General features: G+C 46.7%; 1 protein-coding gene across 1 annotated transcript in view; it reads right to left on the bottom strand.

Moving 5' to 3' along the window:
* Nucleotides 1–4387, bottom strand: part of LOC149346751 (zinc carboxypeptidase-like) — a 50454-nt gene extending 46067 nt beyond the window's left edge. Inside the window, exon 1 of the mRNA XM_089585442.1 lies at nt 4264–4387. Within this exon, the coding sequence (XP_089441568.1) occupies nt 4264–4367 (104 nt within the window). The 5' untranslated portion in view covers nt 4368–4387. The remainder of the gene's footprint in view (nt 1–4263) is intronic.
* Between the last annotated feature and the right edge of the window lie 20997 nt (nt 4388–25384).

Below are 25384 nucleotides of genomic sequence, written 5' to 3'. Positions count from 1 at the left end.
TTGGGGGTCGGGCAGACGTCCGATCTGTGCCCCAGTCTCAGGCACACATGGCATACTTGTTGGGTAGGTCGGAACGGATAGCAGGCCATCTCACCCCCGTAATATATGACATAGCGGGGAATAATCGGGCCGCGAAACGTAATGACCGCTGTTTTGGTCTGGCCCAGCATGCGGGCTTGTAGTACTTCTGCTCCCTGGGTTCGGACACGGAGGTTGGCCAAACTTTGTTGGCACTTTGTTGCGGAGCCCATGCGAAACGCGTCCGCCCCGCACGGCCCCCTAGCGGTGATCCGAATGGTAGAGTTTCTCGTTTAGTGCAACATGTTTCGTTTTGTCTGATTTTGCGCCTTTATGCTCCTTTCAGTTTTGTTTTGTATGGACTCACTAATTTTTAGTATGCTCTCTTTCATCTTTATTGTTTTGGTTTTTTCTTTGTCTATGTATGCATTTTCACGCTTTTCAGTCACTATGTATTTTTTTTTTAGGCACGGTCCTACAAGCCATCTAAAGGCTTAGACCGGCCTGTCTCGCCTGTAGTGTTATTGAAGGTGACAAAATAAACTATTATTATTATTATTATTATTATTATTATTATTGTTATTATTATTATTATTATTATTATTATTATTATTATTATTATTATTATTATTATTATTATTATTATTATTATTATTATTATTATTATTATTATTATTATTATTATTATTATTATTATTATTATTATTATTATTATCCTCTAACTGCTGCTCCTGTCAATGTTCGCCGGTTCCCTATGATGAAATGGTAAAGTACATTGGTATTTATCTTGACTGTGACTTCAGTTGGCGCTCTCGCCTATCTTATGTTTGTAAACAGCTGAGAAGTGTGTCTTGCCTTTTATACAATGTCAAATTATACACGCCTGTCTCGGTTAGAAGGGTGACACTTCACTGATTAGGCTACTCAGTGTTGCGATATGGTATTTGCTGTTTTTTTAACTGTGCGGAATTTTGGAAAACGCGGGTAAATAATTTGTTAAAGAGTGCGTTAAAAAGTGTAGCGCACAACACTTCTGTGCGTAAGGAGGATTTGTTTCTTAGCTTTAGTTTCCCAAAATTTAACAATGTCTTTCTTCAGTATGCTGCCGTCAGACATATGATGGCTAACGAATTCAAAGTTGCACGGTCATCTGGTCATAACCTCTGTTCTGTCTCCACTTATGAACTACCCAATACTAGAACTAAATACGGAGAAAGCCAGCGCTGCTTTTATGTCCCCGCAATATTTAACAGTCTACCCAATGAAATAAAGGTATTGAAGAATAAGAAGGCAATAAAGAAATCCCTCATAACCTACACTGTCTCGGGATAGTGATGCGTACAAAAGGTGGGGATAAAGGGAGAAACGCTCCAGATGTTTTTTTCTTGTGTTCTTAGGGTATAACGCTCTCATTACCTTCTTTTTTTCTCGGTTTTAGTGAGTAACCCTAAGCAAACCACTTGATCATTTCCAGTTTGTTAATGACTTTATTTTGTTTCCTTGAAGTGTTTTTTTCTTTTCCTTTTGCACTGTCAATTTGAAATGATTTTCCTGAGTAGGTAAATGAGAGATTTGCCGCCTGCTGCCGGGTTTTGCCCAACAAGCCACTGATGGTTTTGGCAAGCCCGGAAATGTATGTATTGCCTGACGGAAAATAAAATTATTATTATTGTTATTGTTATTGTTATTATTATTGTTATTGTTATTATTATTGTTATTATTATACCGGCCTGAGATGTCGGGAAACTGTACTATGTTCGTTGCGAGCAGCTGAAAGCTAGTTCACTGGCTTCCCGAAAGGATACCTGGACTCCTGCTTCCCTCTCCACACCTCGTGGCATCAGGATAGAAAGCGTGCACAGATACACGAGCGGAAGCACAAGCCCTACCTATGAGATAGTGCGGAAATGCACAAAATGCCATAACAATCTGCCTCTCCGCAGATCGAGTACAACTTGTTATAAATGCTACTATTCCGTAGGCGCTATTGGCAGTCGTATATAATCAAGCGAAGCCAAGAGCACACAGCACTCACTAAGCATTGGGCCCATCGAATGCTGGACTTGATGCACTTAATTCGCCCATTGAAAGGCACAAATAATACTGAGGTAAAAGCTTGCAAAGGCGGCGAAAATAATACGGCGCCAATGACCAGCGAGTGCGACGAATCATGTGAGAAGCGTGGCCTTTAAAATAGGGTCCTTTCACTGAATTATTTATTTCTCTTCATATTAGTATGATCAGTCATGAAACCGCCAGATGTTAGGAAAGCATTATATTGACTGTTCCAGGAAGTTTAGACCTGAGGCTGGACTGAATTGATTCTTAGAACCTTGTGTCCTACCACTGCACTCTAATCTTCAACCTTGTGGCCAACGGCAAAGCATCCAAGTAAAAACAAGTAACAAAAATAGACAGACAATTCTAGCGGCAGTTCTGTTGCAGGAAAAGAATAGGAAATGAAGATGAAGAAAGGAAAAATTGTTTTCGGATATTACGTGTATAAAAAAAGAACATCTCTTGACATTCTCTTCAAAGAACCCAAGTGGTTCTTTGCGGTCTCAGCATCCTCGTCCCTTCGGCATCAACATCACCAAAGCTCATCCTGTGACCAGGAGCGGATATCCAAATCAGACAGTTGCGAAATTTAGCGAAAGAACATTTTTCAGCCGCAGAGTATTACCATAGAAAGTCTTGCTTTCAGCGAACTACGGCGAAAGTGATGCGAGATGCGGCGAGCACCGGTAGTGCTTATAGACGCTTTACAGCGCAGGAGCATGGGCACCGCCATATTTGGTCACATGACCATTCCGTCATCGCTGGCCTTCGGGCCTTCTCGTGTCGACGGCTGCCGGTGCGCTGGTGACCGGCTGCAAGACGCTTCTCCGGCGCTCGTTGTGAATAACGAGCTGCCGGACGCCACAAAAATTTCTTGTGAATGCGCATAGAACGTGTTGGTGCTGAAAAATGTTTGTTTCAACCACCTGATTTATCCGTCACCTTCAGACAGCCGGCACCGGCTCGAATGTGTCAACATACCGCGGTCAGCTACCTGCGCGTACATATTTATTCAATCAATTCACCACGTAACGATATTTGTGGACCGCATAACTTGTTGTCGAACTGCAGATTAAAAGCGGGTCAGTGCCTGAAAGCGTGCCTTTTAGAGCTCGATATTTTTGACGAATGGAGGAATATGTGTTCACAGCTATCAAGAACGTTCGCTGCTCAGCACTGTGCAAACGCCTTACAGCCGAACGTCCGCGTGCGTGTGATCGCCGGTCGATTATCCAGATATTTACTTTATCCTCCGTTAACAATCCGGCTTCCAAAGGAAGAGTATGGATCATTTTCAAAGACCCCTTCACAAGCTCAGCGACGTTCGACCGTGCTCTCTTGATAAGTAAAACTGAAAACTGCTCGGAGTTCAGCACCCGCAGATGTAAGCAACCGAAATAAGCTGGAATGTTCGAAGTCCTGTAATGATAAATTTCACCGTTGTCCTGTGCATTAGCGCACTTCTGTAGAGCTTTGCACTGGGCGCCAGAATCGCATGCTGAAGCGCCTCCTTTGAGGACTTCTTCAAGCGCTCAGTTGCTGCTTCCACCGTGCTAGCGTTAAATACGCACGACAGTTTAGTGAGCACTGTGCCGACGCCGAGCAAGCACTTATTGCAAAGGTCTAAAACGCACCGATCATTCGACGCATTGGGTCAGTGTTTGTCGATGGTGAGAAAGGTTACAGGCATAGGTATGCTCGTTCTGCCATTCCCGCAGGTACTGCTGGTGTTGAAATAAACTGGCGCGCGGCGTTTGTGATACGTGTATTTTTTCGTGGAACAACACACTAATGTTCTGTTCTGCTTTGAAGCAGCATGAACTCGCAAGAGAGCTCCTCCCAAAACGGCGGTAATTGTTTCGCGGTTTCCTTTATGTAACAAGCGCGTCTATTTTTCCGACTCTACACCACAGGGGTATTAGATCTAGATATAAATTCAACAAACAGCTCAATTAATTCAACAACACGCATGACATCTCTATCACAGCTGGGTTGTTTAATAGTCACATGACGTTCGTACACAAGCTGCGCAACAGCGTTTCGCAATGCGCGGTGATGCTGATGACGCCGGCTTTGAAGGCCAGAAGTGGCGGACCTCCTAATGGCGCCATCTGTCGTGGAGAGAGCAAACTGCTCTCTGTAAACGGTCTATACTGTCAGCTTACAAATAATTCGCTCATGACTTACCCCGTGTAGTCGACTCGCTCCGTGTCGTTGTGTGCTGGCAGCGCCCATGACAAACTTAACGCCGCCAGAAAGGCCACAGTAACGCACAAATTCAAGTGCGCCATGAAAGGTGATGACCCTCAGTTGCCGACTTGCTCCCTCCCAATACTTCACACACGAATGACGGCTCCCAGAGCTACACCTCAGCGGAGTCACGGGCGGCTTTTGCGGAGGCAATCGCACACCTTATCTCTGCGGCCGTTATCATTCAACCATTCGGCAACTCCTCCTTCCCTTTACTTTTTCAGAATTCAGTTCCTCTCCTCTGTGAAGTGGGGTTGAGTTGGACTTGGCCCATGAGTACAACGAGGACTCAAGCTCACAAACTGCCACTCCTTTTCCTGCTGACTCTTTTCCTCCTGAATACGTGTCCCTGTACTACATGAGCAGCCCCCATTACGCTATATTCGCCGCATCTGAACTACTTTTCACATTATGCCAGTTGCTCAACGCTTCAAACGGTACGAAGCACTTACCCCCGGCTACACTGGGCTGATTGTTTTCGACGTGCTTTCGTATTCACTGTTATTCACTCGTAAAGTCATCCCGAAGAGTTAAATACTCAAGGAGAAATTTCGTACGCTTCCTACGTCAGCAACTTCACAACCCCCTGTTCTGTGCACAAAGCTGTTGCAAAGCTAGGTTGCGAGAGCATGAAGTACCTGACTACTTAAAGGAGTATATAGCGAAGTAAAGGCTTCGTTAAAGGAAACGTATTTCTTTTGCTCGAAGTTTCGATCGGAAGGCTGTTTTTTGTCAAGAGGGGTTTGTCTTTGCTGTTGTTTCCCCTTTTATATGGTTTGGGCACAGGTGTATATATATACGAGGTCTGTTAGAAAAGTATCCGACTTTATTTTTTTTTACGAACACCTGATGGAATTGACACAAGCACGCTTGCACCAGCCTACCTTGAACCTTCGTGCGCATGCACAAATTTTTTCTCGTCTGCCGATAGCGTCAGTCACTGGTACGCACCGTTTGAGTGAGGCAGTGCGCAGTGCTCTCGTCGGTTTTTTATTGCAATGAAAATGGCGGTGCGACAGGAGTAGCGCTACTGCATCAAATTTTGCCAGAAACTAGGCTACAGCCAAGTGGAAACCATTCGGAATATTCAGACGACTTTCGGTGACAATGCTATGAGCAGCACACAGATTAATCAGTGGTACAATTGGTTTAAAGACGGCCGCACATCGGTGTAGAGAGAGCCACGCTCCGGTCGGCCATCAACATGCCGAAATGACCAGGTCATTGCCGAAGTGAACGCTGTGGTGACGCGGGACCATCGTGTGACTATCCGAGAAATTGTGGAAGAGGTGGACATCACCAATTTTTCTGAACATTCCATTATCACCGAAAATTTGGCCATGGAGAAAGATGCGGCGAAATTAGCGCCGAAGCTGCTCATGGTGGAGTAAAAGCAGCCTCGTGTTGAAGTCTCACAGGATATGCTGGATTCCACAAACAGTGACCCCGATTTCATCGACACCATAATCGCTGGTGACGAGTCTTGGGTGTACAGGTACGACCCGGAAACCAAATCCCAGTCGTCACAATGGCAGCATTCCACGTCACCAAGACCAAAGAAGGCCCGCCAAGTGCGCAGCAATGTCAGTGATGCTGACTGCTTTCTTTGACTCCCTCTGTGTGGCACACCACGCGTACACACCCCACAAAGTAAACATTGACCAAAAGAATACTACAGGGATGTCCTCCGTCGCCTGCGTGGTGTTGTGCGGCGCAAGAGGCCGAAGTTGAGGTCAATAGGAAATTGGCGCATCCATCATGACAATGCTCCTGCACATTCCTCGCACTAAATTCACACTTTTTTCGCGAAAAATCAGACTGCTGTAGTCCAACAGACTCCTTACTCTCCTGATATGGCCTCCTGTGACTTCTGGCTGTTTATCAAAATCAAGAGGCCATTGAAAAGAGCGCGATTTCAGACAAGAGAGGACATTATGGCTGCAACGACAGCTGAGCTAAACTCCATTCCGAAAAGGGCCTTTTCGGAATACTTCCAACAATGGCAGCACCACTGGGAGAAGTATGTGGAGTCCCAAGGAGACTGCTTTGAAGGTGATTAGGTTTCTGACGCTCCAGTTATGCCATTTTTTTTCTTTGGCAAAAGGTCGGATACTTTTCTAACAGACCTTGTATATTTATATATAGCGAAGTATACGCTTCGTTAAAGGGACACTGAGAGAAATTGAAGTTGACTTACATCGACAGAATACCAGCTCCTGATTACAAAAACGCCATTCATACTGACAACAAAGCTCTTCTAACGCAGAAAAGAGCAAGAACCAAAATACAGGTATCACCGCCACAGGCCAAACTCGCAAGTACAAGCTTCATGACGTCATAGGACAAAACAGTGTTGCTAGAACCAATAATTCTAGCAACACTGGGACACGAGAAGCCACGAATCACTGAGGTGCAGCAAATGCATGCGCAAATCTTGACGTCGCCAGATGGCGCCACGTACCCGGTAGCTACGCGCGCTCCTGCAGCGCCGGGACCAATCAGCGCCTGCATGCTCACAGCGGTATGCGGGCTGCCGGTATTCCGCTAACGGTAACAAGGTACACGGCGCGCGCGCGCGCGTTACGTTGGACTATATCTACGCCTTAAACGAAGCGACGGCCGCAATAGCCGATAGATGCCTTCAACGTGCGGCCGGCGGTACCTTTCTTTTCGGCTGCTGCTGGGCCGCACTGCTGGGCCGCACTGCTGGCCGCCAGAAATCACGGAGTCTGCGTTACGTCATGTGCACGTCATGTTTCACGTCACTTAGTCCTGTGTCGTCATAGGAGAATCCCAAGTTTGAATCAGAGCGGCGGGAAAAACTTTTACAACTTCGAATCCAAATTTCTTAGAAATAAAGGCATCTCTCGCTGCCGGCCAAGTGGCAACAAAGCCATGACATGCCGAACTATCGGATTTTGCTATCAAAAAATATTAATAGAGCTCTCCTCAGTGTCCCTTTAAAGGAAACATATTTATTCGACTCGACGTTTCGATCGGAAGACCGATCTTCTTCTCTCGTGAAGAATTCTTCTCTCCTTCTCTCTTTGAAGAAGAGTCAAATAATTATGTGTCCTTTAACGAAGCGTATACTTCGCTATATACTCCTTCAAGCAGTCAAGTACTGCGTGTTTTCAAAACATACATATATATATAGCCGCCGCGGTGGCACAGTGGCTATGGTGATCGGCTGCTGACCCAAAAGACGCGGGTTCGATTCCGGCCGCGGCGGCTAGAATTTCTTTGGAGGAGAAATTCTTGAGGCCCGTGTACTATGCGATGTCAGTGCACGTTAAAGAACCCCAGGTGGTCGAAATTTCCGGAGCCCTCCACTACGGCGTCTCTCATAGCCTTAGTCGCTTTGGGACGTTAAACCCCATAAACCAAACCATATATATATATATATATATATATATATATATATATATATATATATATTGTAACGTGCTTCCATAGAACCTCGACGGAAGAAGCAGAAGATGAAGGACCAGCAGAGAGAAAGGAAGAGAAAGAGCTGAAGGACGCTGGTAGGCTTCCTGCTTCCATCCCCATCCTGCTCCGACCGATCCCCTCTGTGAATAACCCCCCGTGCGTGCTAAGCACGTAACAATATATATATATATATATATATATATATATATATATATATATATATATATATATATATATATATATATATACATATATACATATATATATATATATATATATATATATATGAGAGAGAGAGTTGTAATAAAGAGAGTCGGGGCGGGTTGGCAGGTAACTATCGATAATTGACGAGCGACCTCCTCCCGCACAAACTGCTCGATGTGCTGAAGAAGTGGCTGATCGTGGGCAGGACCGCCTACCGCCAAGCTGGAAAGGCTGTCGTCCCGGAAAATGGCACGCCGGGTGACATGACACTGTTTGCGGAGCTCGTCGTAGCTTTGGCACAAATAGACTACGTCGGAGACGGTTTGAGGATCTTTTGACACCAGCATTTGAAATGCGTCGTCCTCAAAGCCTTTCAGAATGTGCTTGATTTTGTCACCCTCGCTCATAGATGGATTGAGCCGCTTACACAAGTCAACAACGTCCTCGATGTAGCTGGTGAAATTCTCGCCGTTCTGCTGGGCACGACTGCGCAAACGTTGTTCGGCACGAAGTTTTCGGACAGCGGGGCGGCCAAAGACGTCAGTCAGGCTGGTTTTTAGAGCCGCCCAGGTAGTAAAATCCGCTTCGTGGTTGCGGAACCACAAGTTGGCGACATCGGTCAAGTAGGAGATGACGTTCGTGAGCTTAACGACGTCATCCCATTTGTTGTAAGCACTCACGCGTTCGTAGGAAGCCAACCAATCTTCTACGTCGGTATCGTCCGTGCCGCTGAAGATCGTAGGGTCGCGCTGACGGACGGCACCGGGACAGCCGACAGCGGTGGGAACGGGCTGGGCCGAGGAGTCGGTCGTCGTGGTAGAGCCTGGTAGCCTGGGCATCGTGGCGTAGCAAGGGAAGAGCAGGCAGCACCTCCACCAAGTGTAATGAGACGACTCGCACAGTTAGTGTGGACGGCCGGTCTTTGTTCAAGCGGTGCTGCTCAGCAGGCCAGCGTTCGCAAGCGCGCACCCGAGCTTCGTCAGCTTCGTCTTCCTTCTTCGTCTTCTCATTCGTAGGCGCTAGCCGCTGGGGCAGCAAACCCCAACTCTATTACAATGTGTGTGTGTGTGTGTGTGTGTGTGTGTGTGTGTGTGTGTGTGTGTGTGTGTGTGTGTGTGTGTGTGTGTGTGTGTGTGTGTGTGTGTGTGCGCGCGTGTGCGTGTGCGTGTGCGTGTGTGCGTGTGTGCGTGCGTGCGTGCGTGCGTGTGTGTGTGTGTGTGTGTGTGCGCGCGCGTGTGTGTGTGTGAGCGCGTGTGTGTGTGAGCGCGTGCGTGCGTGCGTGTGTGAGCGCGTGCGTGCGTGCGTGCGTGCGTGCGTGTGTGTGCGCGCGCGCGCGTGCTGGGCGAGAGAAGCCAACAGCCACAGAAACCAAGGAGCACAGGGGATATTTTTAATTAATTTTTTTTGTACTTATATTTACAACGAGCACCTCATTCCCCTTCCCTTGTTTGCTTATATATATATACATATATGTGAAGTGCCTCCGCCTAAGGCAGGGACAGAAAAGGCTCGTTTACAGTGTGGCTCACCGCCCCCATATACGTCGCTGTTGGAGATATGCACACAAGGGTGCGGTTGCTTCATTCACCTGAAGCAGCTCCTCCAGTGCCGATAAGAGTCTAACGTGAGCGGCGGTTTTGGGCGTCACAGATAGCAACCGCTGTCTGTAACCAAAGGGAGGCAATTCATGTTCCTGTTCTGACGTATATACATTGCTTCTTATCGGCGGGCATATGTGAATACGAGCGGTTATCGGATGCAATATCCTGTGCTAGAACGTTTCTCACCATCATGCAACTATGAACTGCAAGTACTTACACTCTACCAAGAGGTACGACCATTTGCGATTAGCGTTGGCTTGAAGGTTTAAATTTTACTCAGGTTGATGTGTGACGATAGAAAAGAATCGCCAAAATCTTTACGGGTGATTTGCACGCTTCTGCACAAGAAGTACTTACAATGCAGAAGGACGTATGTATCAGAGTTGCACATTAGGCCTCGTAGTTAGATAACTGATAGCACCACCATGGCGGTGAACACGCTTCCTACTAGATTTCTGACGTAACATTGAGACGCACATACTATGGGTGCTAGCATGCTTTACCGCACTGAATGCGAGCAATCCTTTATGTCGTATAGCGTTAAAAGTATCGGCATTACTGATCAGTGTTAAAATCGGTTTATTACCTGACACAGAAAATCTCAATGTTACATTTTTGCCTTCTTCATCGTGAAATTACTGCACAACTGCGGTTAGTGCAGAAAGAAATTAACGAGACTAACTTAGGTCACTTCAAATGGAATGTAAGATAAAAGGCGGGATCTCGAAAGGTTCACCAAACTTTGAAGCTTATGAATTTCGACTTCATTAAATGAATTCAGAACAACATCATTGGTTACACAGCAAGCATGGAGCCTATGTTCACAATCAAATGCTTATTCTCCGATTTTACTAATTTCACACTTGTACGATTTTCGTTTACTGCTACAGACTTGTATTTTTTCAGGGAAACTGGAAATTGAGTGGTATCATTGGCACGTTATGTACGGCGCATTCAAAACAGAAACTTAAAAAAAAGAAAACGCAGGTAAATAGGGAAACCCGCATCTTTGTACATTCTAGAGATATCAAGCATTTGCCGAAAATCCTCCAGTTACACGTGACAAATATTGTTGCAGGCCTTGTGTCAGCAGAAAGCGGGTGAAGCCATGCATTGTTTATTAAATGATCTGGGAACGCTTTTTGTTGTTTTTTTTTCGTTGTCGTTTTTTGTAGACTTCATTCTGTAGTGAGTTCTACATCAAAGTTTTCGTTCTAAATCATTTTTTTTTTTAAATGAAATATTTCTAAGGCATATCCACTGTACGCTCTGATGTAAATATTCCTGCAATTAGTTTCGAAATCATTTATGGAGTATTTTGCAGCCTAAATTTATGTACACTGTCGCCTGGGACTCGTTAAGCTTTATTAGCTTTTAGCGCAGGAGAACTTTCCTGCTTATGGAGAAATTACCTCTCTATGAACGTATATATCGGTTACATCGCTAGGTTAAGCCCAGAAACTTTTTTTTATTCGTTGCTTTGCGAAACTATGGTGACTTAGGAAAGATAAACTGTGGGGCTTTGGCGACGGATGTCCCAAAGTTCGTAATTTCTTATCTTTGGCGCGTCGGTTTAATCCCAGAACAAGTACTGATATCACAACTTTGCCGTGATGAAGAGCGAAAACCTGCTTTCTAAAGACGATGCTTTGCAGTTTGATTAGCGTAGTTGTATGCACTCGCTATTTCGTCGCAGTTTCTAGTAGTTGTAGCCGTTACTGTTGGCGTGTAACAGGTACTAGCTGTAACGAAAGGTGCAGGTATATGCGCCATATATGCGGATGTTTGAGGGCATGCAGTGGTCTCCTTAATAGGTCTAGTTCTGCAGTAAAAAAATGTGTGCAGTTTAGGTTCTTTTTACATGGTTAGTACTTGTCTTTAAATATGACTTGTTTGTATTTTGCATAGTTTAATGGTATCAGACATTGTTGGTTAAGGTGTCAGTGGTGGATAGGTGTTGCTTGATGTTCAGGCTATTTTTGAGCTTATAGGGTGGATGGTCGGCACGTGTTCCAAACGATTTCCGGCGCACAAGAAAGACACATAGACTGACAGATATCACGCCGCAAAGTACAGTGTGGCACTCTGCGGTGTCTTTTCTGTCAGTCTACGTCTCGTCCTTGTGCGCCGGAAATCTCTTGCTACCTGCAACCAACTAGCCCATCAGTCTGTACTCAACATATTATTACCAATTCACTACGGAGGGCCTTATCGCTACACGGGTCCTTATTGTGCATTACGGGCAGTTACCGACGTAACCAACGAGATCACGCCGCTCCACCCAAAGTCCCCGTCCGCTCCACTGACATCCGAAGTCGTTCATGTGGCTCGCCTAAAGCCCTATCACCCACCCTCGACATCGCACGCCTAACACGCACCGGGACGTTGCCTTCAGCCGAGGAGGATAGTGTTACCGGTGAACTGGTTACCGTATCAGTGTACTCGGCTCGTGAATGAATCGTGAACGAATCGTCGCTGCTGCTTCTGGACTGTGCTGCTGGACTCTGCTTCTCCTGGTGGTTCCGGATTGTTCTTCATTGGTGAGGCCGTTCTACGTTGGGGGGTTTTTGGCCAAGGCTTAGGCTAAGGTTAGGTTAATGTGAACCTGAGGGGGCGTTTCGCTGTGAGATGTCTTTGACCTCCCCAGGTGGAGGGTCGGCAGCTTGGTTTGCCAGCTTGCCAGCCGAAAGCCTGCCGCTTGAGTGCTTCCACAAAAATGGCATTGAGGCAATTCCTGTGGCTCTCGTCCCAAACGGTGAGGGGGCGATCAAAATGAAAACACCCAAAGTTATTCAACAGGAACTACGATCATTGACAGCCAACTATCTTCAGATCTCCGAAGTGCGCCCATTTGGCCGTAGAGGCATTGTCTGCAAATCGTCCGATATCGCTTGTGTGGCTGACTTGCTACAGTGCAAAATTTTCAGTTCACTACCGGTAAAAGCATTCATTCCAGAGCAACTTGCATGCGTCAAGGGCATTGTACGCGGTGTGGACCCAGCATCTTCGCCGCAAGAAATTCTAGAAGAATTTCAGGATGCAGGTGTTGGAGTCCTTTCGGTATATCGGTGCAGTAGAGAAGTAAACGGCTCGCGTGTTGCTACTGAATCGGTAATAACAACTTTTTCTGGCTCTTCCTGCCCTACTGAACTAACAATCTGGCCTATTGTATACCTTGTAGACACTCTTCAACCGCGCCCACTTCAATGCACCAACTGTTGGCGGTTCGGGCATAGCGGCAAAGCATGCAAGTCAGAGACCCGCTGCGGTTTGTGTGGCGAAGGTCATGCTGCGGATAACTGCACCTCAGAACAGCCTTATTGTTGCCTCTGCAGCAATAACCACCCAGCAGATGATGCCGACTGCGCAAAACGCCGTGAGGAGCGCAGCTTGTTAGACATTATCAAAGAGAAGCGGTGCTCAAGAGCCGATGCTTACGCTCTTCTTAACAGTAAGAAGGATTCATACGCTAGTCGTGTGCGCGCTTCTGTTGGGGATATTGAGTCCAACTTGACTGCCTCCATTGTCTCCACTGTAGAAAAAGCCCTTAACAATGTTGTTGAGCGTATGCTAAACACATTTTCTGAGGCGTTGGCTCAGTTTATTGCAGTTCAATCTGTGTCACCATCTCCATCCGTTCTGGCAGCGAAGCCTGCGTCTGTTTCAGCTTGTGCCGCTACTGCTAGCAGCTCAGCATCACCTCCTGATGCTTCCCAGGTCCCACCTAACATCTCTCTTCCTAGCAATGCATGCTGTACCGATATCTGCACAACAGATGTTGAAATGTGTTCTACGCAGAAGCGTCGTACTTCCTCGTCTTCATCTAAATCTAGTTCTCATCAGATGAAAGCTAGAAAAGGACCACCAAAACTTCTTCCCAATGTTGATATCCTCAAAGAGGCGGTGTCTGCCTCTTCAATTGGTCAGTAATCATGGCAGGTATCAAAGTGTTACAATAGAATTGCCGCTCCGTATTCTCTTCTCTTCCAGATCTAGAACTACTTATTCGGAAACACAACCCTGATATCGTGCTTTTACAAGAAACGTGGTTATCACCTTATAAATCATTTTCAATGAAAAACTTTCGAGTTTTCAGATTAGATCGAAATGCTGGTAGGGGAGGCGGTTTGGTAATCATGCTTTCTAGACACATATGCCATCAGGCATCTATCTCTAACAAAATTCTTCTCCCTGACTGTGAGCTTTTAGCGCTCAAAATTTCATTTCCGCAGTGTGCTGATATTACAATTGCTAATACCTACTTTCCTTTAGGTGTACAGAGGACAGACTGCTTAGACAGCTTGGTGGCTGGCGCAAGTAGTGTAGTTATGCGGGAGATTTTAATTCCCACCACAGTGAATGGGGAAGTCGCACTGATTCCTGCGGCCAGCTTCTCTGGTCGTGGCTGTCTGCAAATGCTGTACGCTGCTGTAATTCAAGAGATATAACATTTATGCGAGGTGGTGCTCGCTCAGCCATTGACTTAACATTATCAGCAGGTAGGGTTGAGGTGACTGATTTGTTGACAGAAGATTCGGGTACATCCAGTGACCACTTTCCTATAACTTTCACTATCCGGTTATCTCCGCACAAAAATAGTTGTGTAAACCATAAATTTGTCAACCACAATATTTATAAAAGTTTGATGTCCGCCTCACTTGCCTCTATAGTAAGTACTAGCCGGGATGACAGAGCTCAGCAGGCGGTTTCATTTTTGCAAAGTGCAGTAGACCATGCAATATTCACTGTGCCCGCAGCAGTCTGTAATAAACAGCCGTCTCCCTGGTGGACACAAGAATGTGAGAAGGCCTATCGTTGCAGAAAAGCGACCTGGAAGAGGCTATCCTGCAACCAGAGTCCAGCAAATTGGTTAAATTACAAATTTTTCTCTGCATCTTTCAAAAGAACAATTGAAAAAGCCAAGGAGGACTATAACCAAAATTTGAACACTTATCTTTCGAATCCTCGTAATCGGAAGGCTCTGTATAGATTTATGGAACGTAACAAGAGTTCTCCAGTCCCTCACCTTACTTCTTCAACAGTGTTATCACCCCAACAGGCTCAGGAAACCCTGGATAGTATTGCTCAGGGACTAGCGGTACGTTTCCAGACTCAAAGAAATGTCCCTCTGCGCGCAATCACACCCTCTTCAGATTATACCGAGGTTGATGCGTCAGAGCTCCTCTCAGTCCTGGCAATGATGCACCCTGCAGCTCCCGGGCAAGATGGTGTCACTGTTGGTATGATTAAAATTTTAGCCCAGGATTTTACAAGCAACCTCTTAGATATTGTCAATACTTCATTGAACAATGCATGGATTCCAAGCATTTGGAAGACAGCGAAAATTATTTTATTGAAGAAAGATGTAGGGTACGTTTTAGATAATATTCGGCCAATTGCACTAACTTCAAATTTACTCAAATTAATTGAAAGGGTAGTGCACAGCCGTCTCACAAAACATGTTCAGGATGTTAATGGCCTTAGCCCAGCACAGATTGGCTTTCGTCGCGGATGCTCTATATGGTCCGCGCATGTGGATCTAGAGAGTAGAATCCGGCTCTCGATACGCAGAAGAGAAGTTTCAGCTTTGGTGACTCTTGATGTAGCAAAGGCCTATGGTAGTGTAGAACATACTATTTTACTTGACAGACTTGTGCAGTTACATCTTCCAACCTACATTTATGCATGGATATCTGAATTTCTAAAGGACAGATACTTTTACTGTGCAGAGGGTACCCTACGTTCTAATACTTACCATCAATCAAGAGGAGTGCCGCAAGGCTCGGTACTATCACCGCTGCTTTTTAATATTTTGGTCAGTGACATCCCCATCCGTCCTGATATAACAGTTTTTGTGTATGCAGATGACATAGCTTTTTTCGCCTCGGCCACGGATATCCATTCGCTTTACCAGATTCTGCAGGGATATTTGGATGCTCTTGGAGTTTGGCTGCACCGTATTAATTTATCCCTGAATGTTAACAAATGTGGCACACTGGTATTTCCTCCAGACGCGCCTTTGTACATTTCATTAGCCCATCACTCTAATCTGATTCCGCAAGTGGAATCTGTTACATATCTAGGTGTTACTTACCATCCAACCTTAGATTGGAGCCTTCATATCAAGAACAACGTGCGTAAAGGAGAACGCGCTCTAGGCCGGCTGACACGAATCGCCAATAAAAGGTTTGGGATGCGCCGCGACACATTATTGTTGCTTTACAAAGCCTATGTAAGACCTATACTTGAATTTGGTTGCATTTTGTTCTCTGGTAGCGCAAACTACAAGGTCCGACCCTTAATCTTACTGAAAAGGCGTGCTCTACGTCTCTTCCTTGGTCTCCCAAAATCAGTTTCAAACGCCCTGCTTTATCTCGAAGCCAGTATGCCCGATTTAATTTCCCGCTTTCAAATACTCACGGTGCGAACTTTCCTCAGGTCGTTGGACCCGATGACTAATGTCAGTACTCCTATTTTTGTGTCTCAGCAGGCCTTATTTTTTTACCATCATTGGCCACGATATCAAATGCCACAAATTACCTTAACGCAGAAACTTTTAACCCCGATTGGTGTTGATCTCAGTTCTTTGCAGTGGGTTGACGACACGCCGGCAGCAGTGGAATTCCATTTTGACCAAATTTTCCCATCTCATGCTAAACACATGCCCACAAACATTTTAAACGGCATTCTTTCTGGTCATATAACGGAATTCCCCATCATGCAGTGCTTTCTACTGATGCCTCCGTCAGCGGCCAAAAAGCTGCAGTTGACATCTTTACGCAGGATTTGGCATGGAGCTATTCTGTCCGCATCCCAGATTATATCCCCATATTCTTTTCGGAATTTTTGGCTCTTGGAATGGCCCTGCACAAAATTCCGTGTCATGTATCTCACGTTATCATCCTGGCTGATTGTTTGTCAGTTTTAGTCTCCCTTGAAACTTCCCAAAAAGATTTTTTCTGCCGTTTCCTGCGATTTTTTGTCCCGTCCACTTTAAAGGAGGTCCGTTTTGTCTGGGTTCCTGGTCATGCAGGCATTCATTCCAACGAGGTGGCTGATTATTTAGCAAGGTCAGCTCTTGACGGGCCAGTAACGCATCCCGTCCCGAATTTCAGTCTGCTGGCGATCTCCAGGTTTCGGCAGTTCCAACACATATCAGCCAGGTTACGCGATCCCTTACTAAATACTGCTGATTATCAGCACTTAGCGTATAAATGGAACGTCCGTTCGTGTAAAACCAGGCAGTGTGAGGCATCAATGACGCGACTGCGGTGCAGGATTCCCAGTTTAAATTTATACCTATGCAGATGTGGGTGGTTTCCGACAAACCTATGTGACTCATGCGGGGTCGTTGAATATGTGGACCATTTCCTGCTCTACTGTCCAAAGTACGCACTTCAGAGAAAGATTTACCTGGAGGTCCCTCTCTCCAGGTTAGGGCTCCCGTTATCTATACCAGTGTTGTTATCGTTCGGAGCGAGCGCCAAAGGATTTGCTTTGAGTTCAATTTGTGGGAATCTCCATGATTACATAATTGCAACTGGTAGGTTGATTGCTAACTCCTTTAAAAGTCTCGGAGTTTTTTGTTTTTTTTTAATTATTATTATTCTTGCCAAAATGTTCTTTGTTATTTCACTTCAAATATTCTTCTGTCGTTTTTCATTAATACATTTTTCAAAATTCATGTTTAATCCTATGAAAATTTTCTTATGTATACCACTACACCTTGGCCAATCCCCCCATGTGGGTATGTGCCATTATAAACAGGTGAAGAAGAAGAAGAAGAAGAAGAAGAAGAGGAAGAAGGAGCTGGCCCCTTGGAGTCTCTAAGCTGAGTTCTGGCCATCGCTGCATAGCCGTAAACACAGACTTCCCCGTAGCATCCCCGTAACAATATTCTATGTTTCCACAGATCTCACGTGGGAATTCATGATTTTCTTTTTGGCAGTTTAGCCGCTTATGCTGGCTCTGTGGAAGCCATTGCCAACCTGCAATTTTCTCCAAGCTCAGCGCCCGACCTTGCACCGACAAGGTCGGCCAGTAAAGTAAGGCCTATATTTGGGCTTGCATTGATATGCGCTTCGATTGCCCACATTTTTGCGTAAACGTGGGCACGCATGATAAACCTGCCAAGGCGCATCGTGCCAAAAATAAACCAACCTGATTGTACCCTGTATTTAAAATGCTGTGCCCACAGTACTGGCTTTATGGGGCAATATTTCGAAGACGAATATGTTGTTGTGCGCACGAGACACTCCATTTTCTCCACCTGGTTTATTCCAGGTGAGCTCTGCTCGTCACAGTTTTCAAAAGAGAGGCGTTGATTATGAGGTGAAACTTTTGTGAAGTCATAGCGAAACAGAGACTCGAAGAGTGAAATACTGCCACAGAATCATCTTTCTGCTTGAATACTTTGCAGTTCAGTGGCGCTAGCGATGGGCGGTCTTCCAGGCAGCGAAAACATATATTCTTTTTGTTTTTTCGCTGTTTGAAATCAGTATTTAAGCACATTTTTCACCCATTAAACGTCTTTTAGAAGTAAGCGCTTTTGTGTCCTCGTTCTTCATTGTGTGTCTTGCTGGTTTGCGGTGGTATTTATATGATATGACGCTGTCAGCCTTGAAGAAATCACTGACAACTTAACCTGTGTAGTGCAATCGCTGTGTCCTATTTGATGCCCGTAACGTCCACGATAGGCTGTACATTGCCAGCAGGGCACCGGTTATGCATGGCACCTTCTCTCCTAACCGTGCATTTTCACCACCAATGTTGTTTCCTTCCCAGAATTCGAGCTCGAACGGCAGCTCGGAGCATGCATCCCAAAGATGAAGTGAAACATTTTGTAGATGCCATCGGGTTTCTTATCTCGGGGTCTGTTTTCTGTAAACTGCTATCGACAGCATATCTTTTACAGATCTTTTGTGTTTTCAAAATAATGTTGCCCTAGATCTCTGAAACCCGGTGTGCTGACTGAGATAAAATCATCTACCTCACACTGGTAAGTGCGAAATCTTTTCACAGGGACATTGCTACAGCTTTTGTGGACTTCTGTAACTCCATTGTCTCGTGTACTCCCCTTCCTCTGTGAGGGCTGTCTTAAAAGGGCGCAGCGTGTAGACAATGAACGACGTAAAGCACGGGCAATGGACTCTGGCATAAGATAATATGCCTAAGATTGAGCTCCCTGTTTCTTGTATCTCTGGCTGGCGTGCGCGCTCAAATGTTTTAGCGTGTATCCCGACGCTCCTGGTAGCAAACCAATTGTGGCAGCTTACTTTAAACGGTGCTATGTGGGCGATAGTGACGCAATGGTGCAAAAAGGCATTCTTGAAAGAATGCGTTTCACTCAGGGATTTAAGAGCATGATTTTCCGGGGCCTTCTACAGACGGCCGTTCAAGCTAAATACCACAAAGTTTTTAAAATAGCGGGTAGCTGGTGTGTGGTGTCTCTAAGATAGTATATATTACATTGACTACAGTATGCATCTAATGTCACATGTCATGATGATCGATGACTTTGGTGGTGTGACTTCATAGTGTTGCAAAGCTCCAGGTTGCGTGGTTATTAGCACTGCTTCTCCTGTGTCGACAAGCACGAACGCAAAGCAGGAGCCATAAGCAGTAACAAAATAAATAGCAAGTTATGAATACTGGTTTCTGAACTTAAGACCTGTAGCGAAAATTTGCACCCTTTATTTGAACTTTGCCTATTACATGCAAAGATTGAATACTTGAAGCTTTGAAGATTAGGACCATTCAGTGGTGGCAATGAGCAACATGATAGTAGATATTAAGGCGAAAGCCTTTAATGTCTCATCGTTGTAAGCAGCAGTTGTCGACAGAAATGTCACGCTTTTCACTTGGTCGAAACGGTCGTGACGTCACAGTGCGCCAATATCAAACGGGGCTAATTGTACTTTGGCTAGGAACCATGCAACCAATTGAAGGGATCATATAGTAATGCTCCAAGTAAGTGGGACTGAGCTTAGTTAGTTGCTTAATTACCAAATTAGCCTAATTAACTTTTCTAGTCAGGCCATATGAATAAATAAAACCGAGTAGGAAATTGGTCGAGCTCAGGAATCGAACCCCGGTCTTCGGAGTGCGAGACGAGCTCGCTATCCACTCCGCCATGCCAGCTTTTTTTTTTCTTTATTGCCTGACTTCGGCAAGAACCACAGTACACAAATACACTTACAGAGCACAATGAGCAATAATTAACAACACTATCCGCCTGGGGGTGCGTGGCTTCGTCACGTTAAAACTCCTTAAGCGTCACCAAAGGCTCGACTCTTTCGAGCCACTCGGGAGCTTCAGGAGCAAGTTTCTGAACTTCAATATACTTATGCATGCACTCCCGAAAATAGATCCGTGCTGGCCGTGCATCAGGATCGCGATGATATCCTGCCATTCTGGAGCGCCAAATACAATGGAGGCCCATTAGCATAATGAGGTCGAATGGTGTCCCATCCTCACTCTCTACAGGCAAGTACCGAATACCATGAGCGTCGAGCGGAAATTCCTTTTTTAAAGTCCGTTGTAAGATGTCCCAAAAGTATACCCCCTCCCAACAGTGCAAAAAAACGTGGTCTATTGTTTCTGGTTGTTTACAAATTCGAGGGTTTGGAATGAACAAAGGCGCGTCTAGTGAATACGGTGTCTTCGCTCACTGCCATCCTCCTCCCTTCCCTTCTGGCGAGGTTTAGGTGTCCACCAAGATATGAGAGACAGATACATTTCTTTTCCTCAAAAACCAATTTACCGATGAGGGAGGCGTAGAACCGAATGGGCGATGGCGTTCTATGGACTCCCTGGCAGCGTTGCAAGACGCTGTCGCGTTCCACTCTTAGCGGCGAAGCTCAACATCTTAACCACACATCAGTGACCACACTTTAGGTCAAAAAAGTTCCCCCCCTCCTTGAATTTTGACGGGTGTCCGCCGAGATATGTGATACAGTTACTGCGTAATTTCCTTTCCTCAAATAAAATTTTCATTTTCTTCATTACGGGCCATCTTTGTCTTTCTCCTTTCACTCCCACTTCCTCCCTTCCTCTACGGTGCGGTTCAGGTGTCCACCCAGATGACAGAGAATTACTGCGCCATTTCCTTTCCTCAAAAAGCGTTGCGTTCAAACGGCAAGGCATCGCGCCGAGCGTGTGGTGGCGTTCCGTGGACTCCTTGGCAGCGCTACAACACGCTGTCGCGTTCCACTCCTAAAGGCGAAGCTTAAGCGTCATTAATTAGCATTTAATTAGTGTTCCGGCATTAATCAGTAATTAACCATTAATTAGTGATTTGTCATCACTTAGTAATTCGTACTCAATTACATGTGACGTCACCAGTGCCACAGAAGCACTCAAAGTGGTGCGGGAAACGCTTTCGCCTCTACGCACTTTAGAGAGTCAAAGAGGCCCTGAATTTTTTACGAATATATTTGGGTACGGGACTTTTACTCGTGTACAAGGTACTGCTGTCGCATGCGTTGTAGCATGCATGGATGGATGGAAAACTTTATTAAGCAAGTGAGTTTGGACCGTACAAGATCTCAGGGCCACCACACAGCCCTCACATTACGCGCATGTGTCGAGGCCACGTAGGGCCATGGCACTGGCACCCCGGTTCACACAGCGAAGTTGCGCGTCCGGGTCCTGCGACGCAAGGCGGGCCTCCCATTCCACCCATGTACCGATGGCGGGCTGTCCCTGCGGGGGAGGGTCGGCAGCGCAGCCGAAGAGGATGTGGTCTAGGGTGACGTGCGGTTCTCCGCAGAGAGTGCACTCTGGGGAAACATGGCGGAAGTGGGATAGAAGCTGAGGGGTAGGAAGAGTTCGGGTCTGGAGTCGCCTCCAGAGGATTTGTTGGGAGTGGGATAGGCGGGGGTGGGGAGGGGGATAGAGTCGACGGGCAAGGCGTGCTTGTTGAGTTAGTTCTGAGAACGTGTGTGCCCGCTCCCTCGAGAAATCCCGGCTGGGGTCGCCATTTGCCCGGCAAATAAGTCCTCGGGCTATGTTATCGGCGGCCTCATTTCCGGGATTGCCAGAGGGAGCCGGCACCCACACGAGCTCAATACGCCTATCGGGATTTAGGGTGCACATTCTCAATATCTGCCACGCGGGGGGATGGACGCGTCCGCGGGCGAAGTTAAGAATGGCTGTTTTGGAATCGCTTAGTATATAAGCCGCATTGGTTTGGGCAATGGCTATTGCTATAGCTGCTTCCTCTGCTTCTTCCGGGGTACAAGGTGGGTCTATGAAATGGGTAAATGGGGGGGCTGCTGGATGATAAGCCACAGCTACTGAACGGTCTGTACCACACGCGGCGTCCACCCCGCGCACATCCTCTAAAGTGCCATATTCTTTATGGAGAGCTTTGGCTCGCGCGACTCGGCGGATTGATGGTATTCAGGGTGGACATTCTTAGGAAGGGGTTTCAGGATAAGCGCGGAGTGTATGGCGCGAGGGAGAGAGATGAAGTCTGTCGTGTGTGCCGGTATGCGAATTCCCAGAGAATCCAGTATATATCGTCCAGTTTCCGTGCCAGCCAGACGAAGGTACTGTGTGTAGCGATGTGCATCTATAAGTTCTTGTATAGTGTTGTGCATTCCTAATTTTAAGAGTCTGTCCGTGCTAGTGCTCTTTGGTAGGTTTAGCGCTGCTTTGGTAGCCATGCGGATAAGAGCATTGGTCTTGTCTTTATCCGAACAGGAGAGGTTTAGGTAAGGAGTGGCGTAAAGAATGCGGCTAAGCACGAACGCATGCAGCACCTTGAGATTATCTGCTTCGTCTAGACCGGCTCGTGAATGTGAAACCCTTCTAAGAAGATGGATGACGGAGTAGGTGGACTGTTTTAGTGCTTTCAGTGTAAGGTTGTTTTTCCCCGTGTCCTGTAAATGCAGGCCAAGAATGCGGAGGGTAGGTGTTTGCGGTATGGGAGTATCATGCAGGTAGATAGTGATGGGGGAGGTAGGGACGCGCCGCGGGCGGATTATGAGGAGTGCTGACTTTGTGGGGGAGCATTCAAGCCCAATGTTTGCCGCGTGAGTAGCGATAGTTGTAGCGGCTTCCTGAAGGGTGGATTCTATGTCGCCATCCGAGCCGTATGTGGTCCAAACCGTTATATCATCCGCGTAAAGTGTGTGTCCTAAGTGCGGGATGCGGCTGAGAGCCTTGGCCAGGGGGATGAGGGTGAGGTTGAAGAGGAAGGGAGATAACACCGCCCCTTGCGGGGTACCAATGTTACCAAGCGTGAAGGGGGGGGGTGGGGGGGGGGGGGTCTGTATATCATCTATATGCAGTGAGGCTGTGCGACCGTTTAAGAAGGCCCGGATATAGTTGTAGGTCTTAGGCCCCAACTGCAGCTCTTGGATGCCCTGCAGGATGGCGCTGTGCGTAACTTTGTCGAATGCTTTGGTGAGGTCGACTGCCAGGATTGCTCTGGTGTGATGTAACATGTCATTGAGGATAGCGTGTGAAATCTGCAGTAGGGCGTCCTGTGCCGAGAGGTGGGATCGAAATCCTACCATAGTATGTGGGTATAGCCCATGGGATTCCATGTGTTGCGTGAGACGGGTGAGGATGACATGCTCAAACAGTTTGCCCAAGCACGAAGTCAGCGAAATGGGACGGAGGTTTTGGGCGTTAATGGGCTTGTTTGGTTTAGGAATGAAAATTATTTTCCCGTGCTTCCATTCAGCAGGTAGCGCCCCCATTTCCCAGCACTCATTGAAGTAGTCGGTGAGAAGGGAAATTGAACGGTCATCTAGATTTCTGAGCATGACATTTGTGATTTGGTCCTCCCCAGGGGTTGAGTTTCGGAGCTTGATAAGGGCTGCTCTGACTTCAACCTCCATAATGGGGGCGTCGAGGGAGGGTTGATCGGGGCCCACATAGTCGGGATATGATACAGCTTGGCCCACAGTGGTATAAGTTGATTGGAGTTGGCGTAACAGTGCTTAATGATTATGACGATTTTTATGGGTAAGTCTTTTTAGTGTGAGCCGAGTTTGCTTTTTAGCTTGAGTGGGGTCTATCATATGTCGCAAAAGATGCCAGGCCCTGGTGGAGGAGAGATTACCTCGTAATCCGTCACATAATTGGTGCCAGTTAGATTTACTGAGTGCGGCACTGTGTTCTTCTATTTGTTTCTGTAGTTGCGCTAATTTTAGCTTAAGTTTTCGATTTTGCTTCTGGGTTTTCCAGCGTGTGAGGATACTGTTTTGAGCTCGGAGTAGGTGCGCTAAGCGACTGTCTGCAACGGGAGTCTCGGGGGTGGCGTCTAATGTTTGCGTGAATGTCTGGACATCCTGTTTCAGCTCTGTCATCCATGTGTGGATGTTAAAGGGGGATTCTAATGTTTTGGCCTCTCTATGCTTCCGAAGATTATCCCAGCTGGTAATCCTGACACGGTAGTTTTTAGCTTTTTTGGCGAAATCAAGCTGTATAGTTATGATATAATGATCACTGCCCAGGGCTTCATTTGAGTTTGTCCACACCGGTGTGGGAAGGTTGCGACCAAAAGTAAGATCTGGGCTTGTGTCGGCAGTGACACTATTACCGATTCTTGTAGGTGTGCTCAGATCATTATATATGGACAGGCCGTGCATCTGAAGGGTGTTGCGCAATTCCGCTCCTCTCTTGTTAGTGCGTGTGTACCCCCAGTCTGCATGTGCGCAGTTGAAATCCCCTAATATAATGAGGGGGTCCTTTTTTGCAGCGTTGGAGGCGGCTTTAATTAGAGAGATTAAATCTGAGACCGGTTGCCTCGGAAGGAGGTAACAGTTGAGGATGAAGAGGGGTTGAGATCTGTGAGTGGAGGGGATTAATTCTAGGAATGTGTGAGCTACCGGCGAGGTTAGTACATGACAAGTGTATGGTACGAAATGTTGGAGATACGTGGTAACCCTGGGGTTTCGAGTGGTGTCGGAGGGTACCAGAGCGTATCCTGGCAGCGATAAATTTGTGCCAGCATCCTGAAGTGCTACTATATCAGGGGGTGTGGAGGAAGCAGAGAGGAGCTGCTGCAGAGGGTCTCGTTTGCGACGAAACCACCTGCAGTTGCATTGTAGGATGCTTAATTGGAGATTATTGCCCGTCAACTGGGCCATGCTGGAGGGTGGGGGGGGGGGGGGCGGAGGATGGGAGCAGCTATGGGGTTGCTAGCTGGGATATGTGAAGACATTCCAGCAATTATTTGTGGAATTTGTTGTAGAATAGCAGAGGTTACCTGACTGATGATAGTTTCTGTAAGCTTAGTGATGGCGGCTTCAATGTAATTTCGAGTCTGAGCCAGAATACTGGCTTCGAGCTGTTGGGCAAAGTTTTCTAATTTAGAATCCATGTCTGGAATGTCTTCTGGTCTGCGTTTCTTTTGTGGAGGGGGTGTGGAGGGTTCGGGTGTAGGTGAAGAGGTTTGGGGTGTTGGTGAAGGAGTGGGTGGAGAAACGGTAGGAGGGATGGAATTAATGGCTGCCCTAAGATGCCTTACCTCTTCCCGCAGGAGAGCTATCTCTTCCTCCCGCTGTGAGGTTTGAGGTGTACTGGTGGGTTTGGTCCAGGCTCGCTGGTGATCTTGATGAGGCACTAGCGGTGGAAAGTCCTTTGGCGTGGGCACTGGTTGCTTGTGTTTCGGCGCGGTCTGTCTACGAGGTGGAGGGGTCCTGGCTTTGCACGAGCCGGTACCGGTAAGGTGGGAACCACCACAAAGAATGCAGCTTGGCGTGCATGGGGTCTCTTGAGGGGTGTGCTTCTCGCCACACCGCGGGCAGAGTCCAGCCTTCGGGAGAGGGCACACGTCGTACCTGTGTCCAGGCTTCCTGCAGTTT

This window comes from Amblyomma mixtum, chromosome 4, assembly GCF_055824585.1.
Source record: "Amblyomma mixtum isolate Tamu chromosome 4, ASM5582458v1, whole genome shotgun sequence".
In the NCBI taxonomy this organism is placed as follows: domain Eukaryota; kingdom Metazoa; phylum Arthropoda; class Arachnida; order Ixodida; family Ixodidae; genus Amblyomma; species Amblyomma mixtum.
Note: the sequence above shows the minus strand (reverse complement) of the source record. Positions and strands in the feature narration are given on the sequence as shown.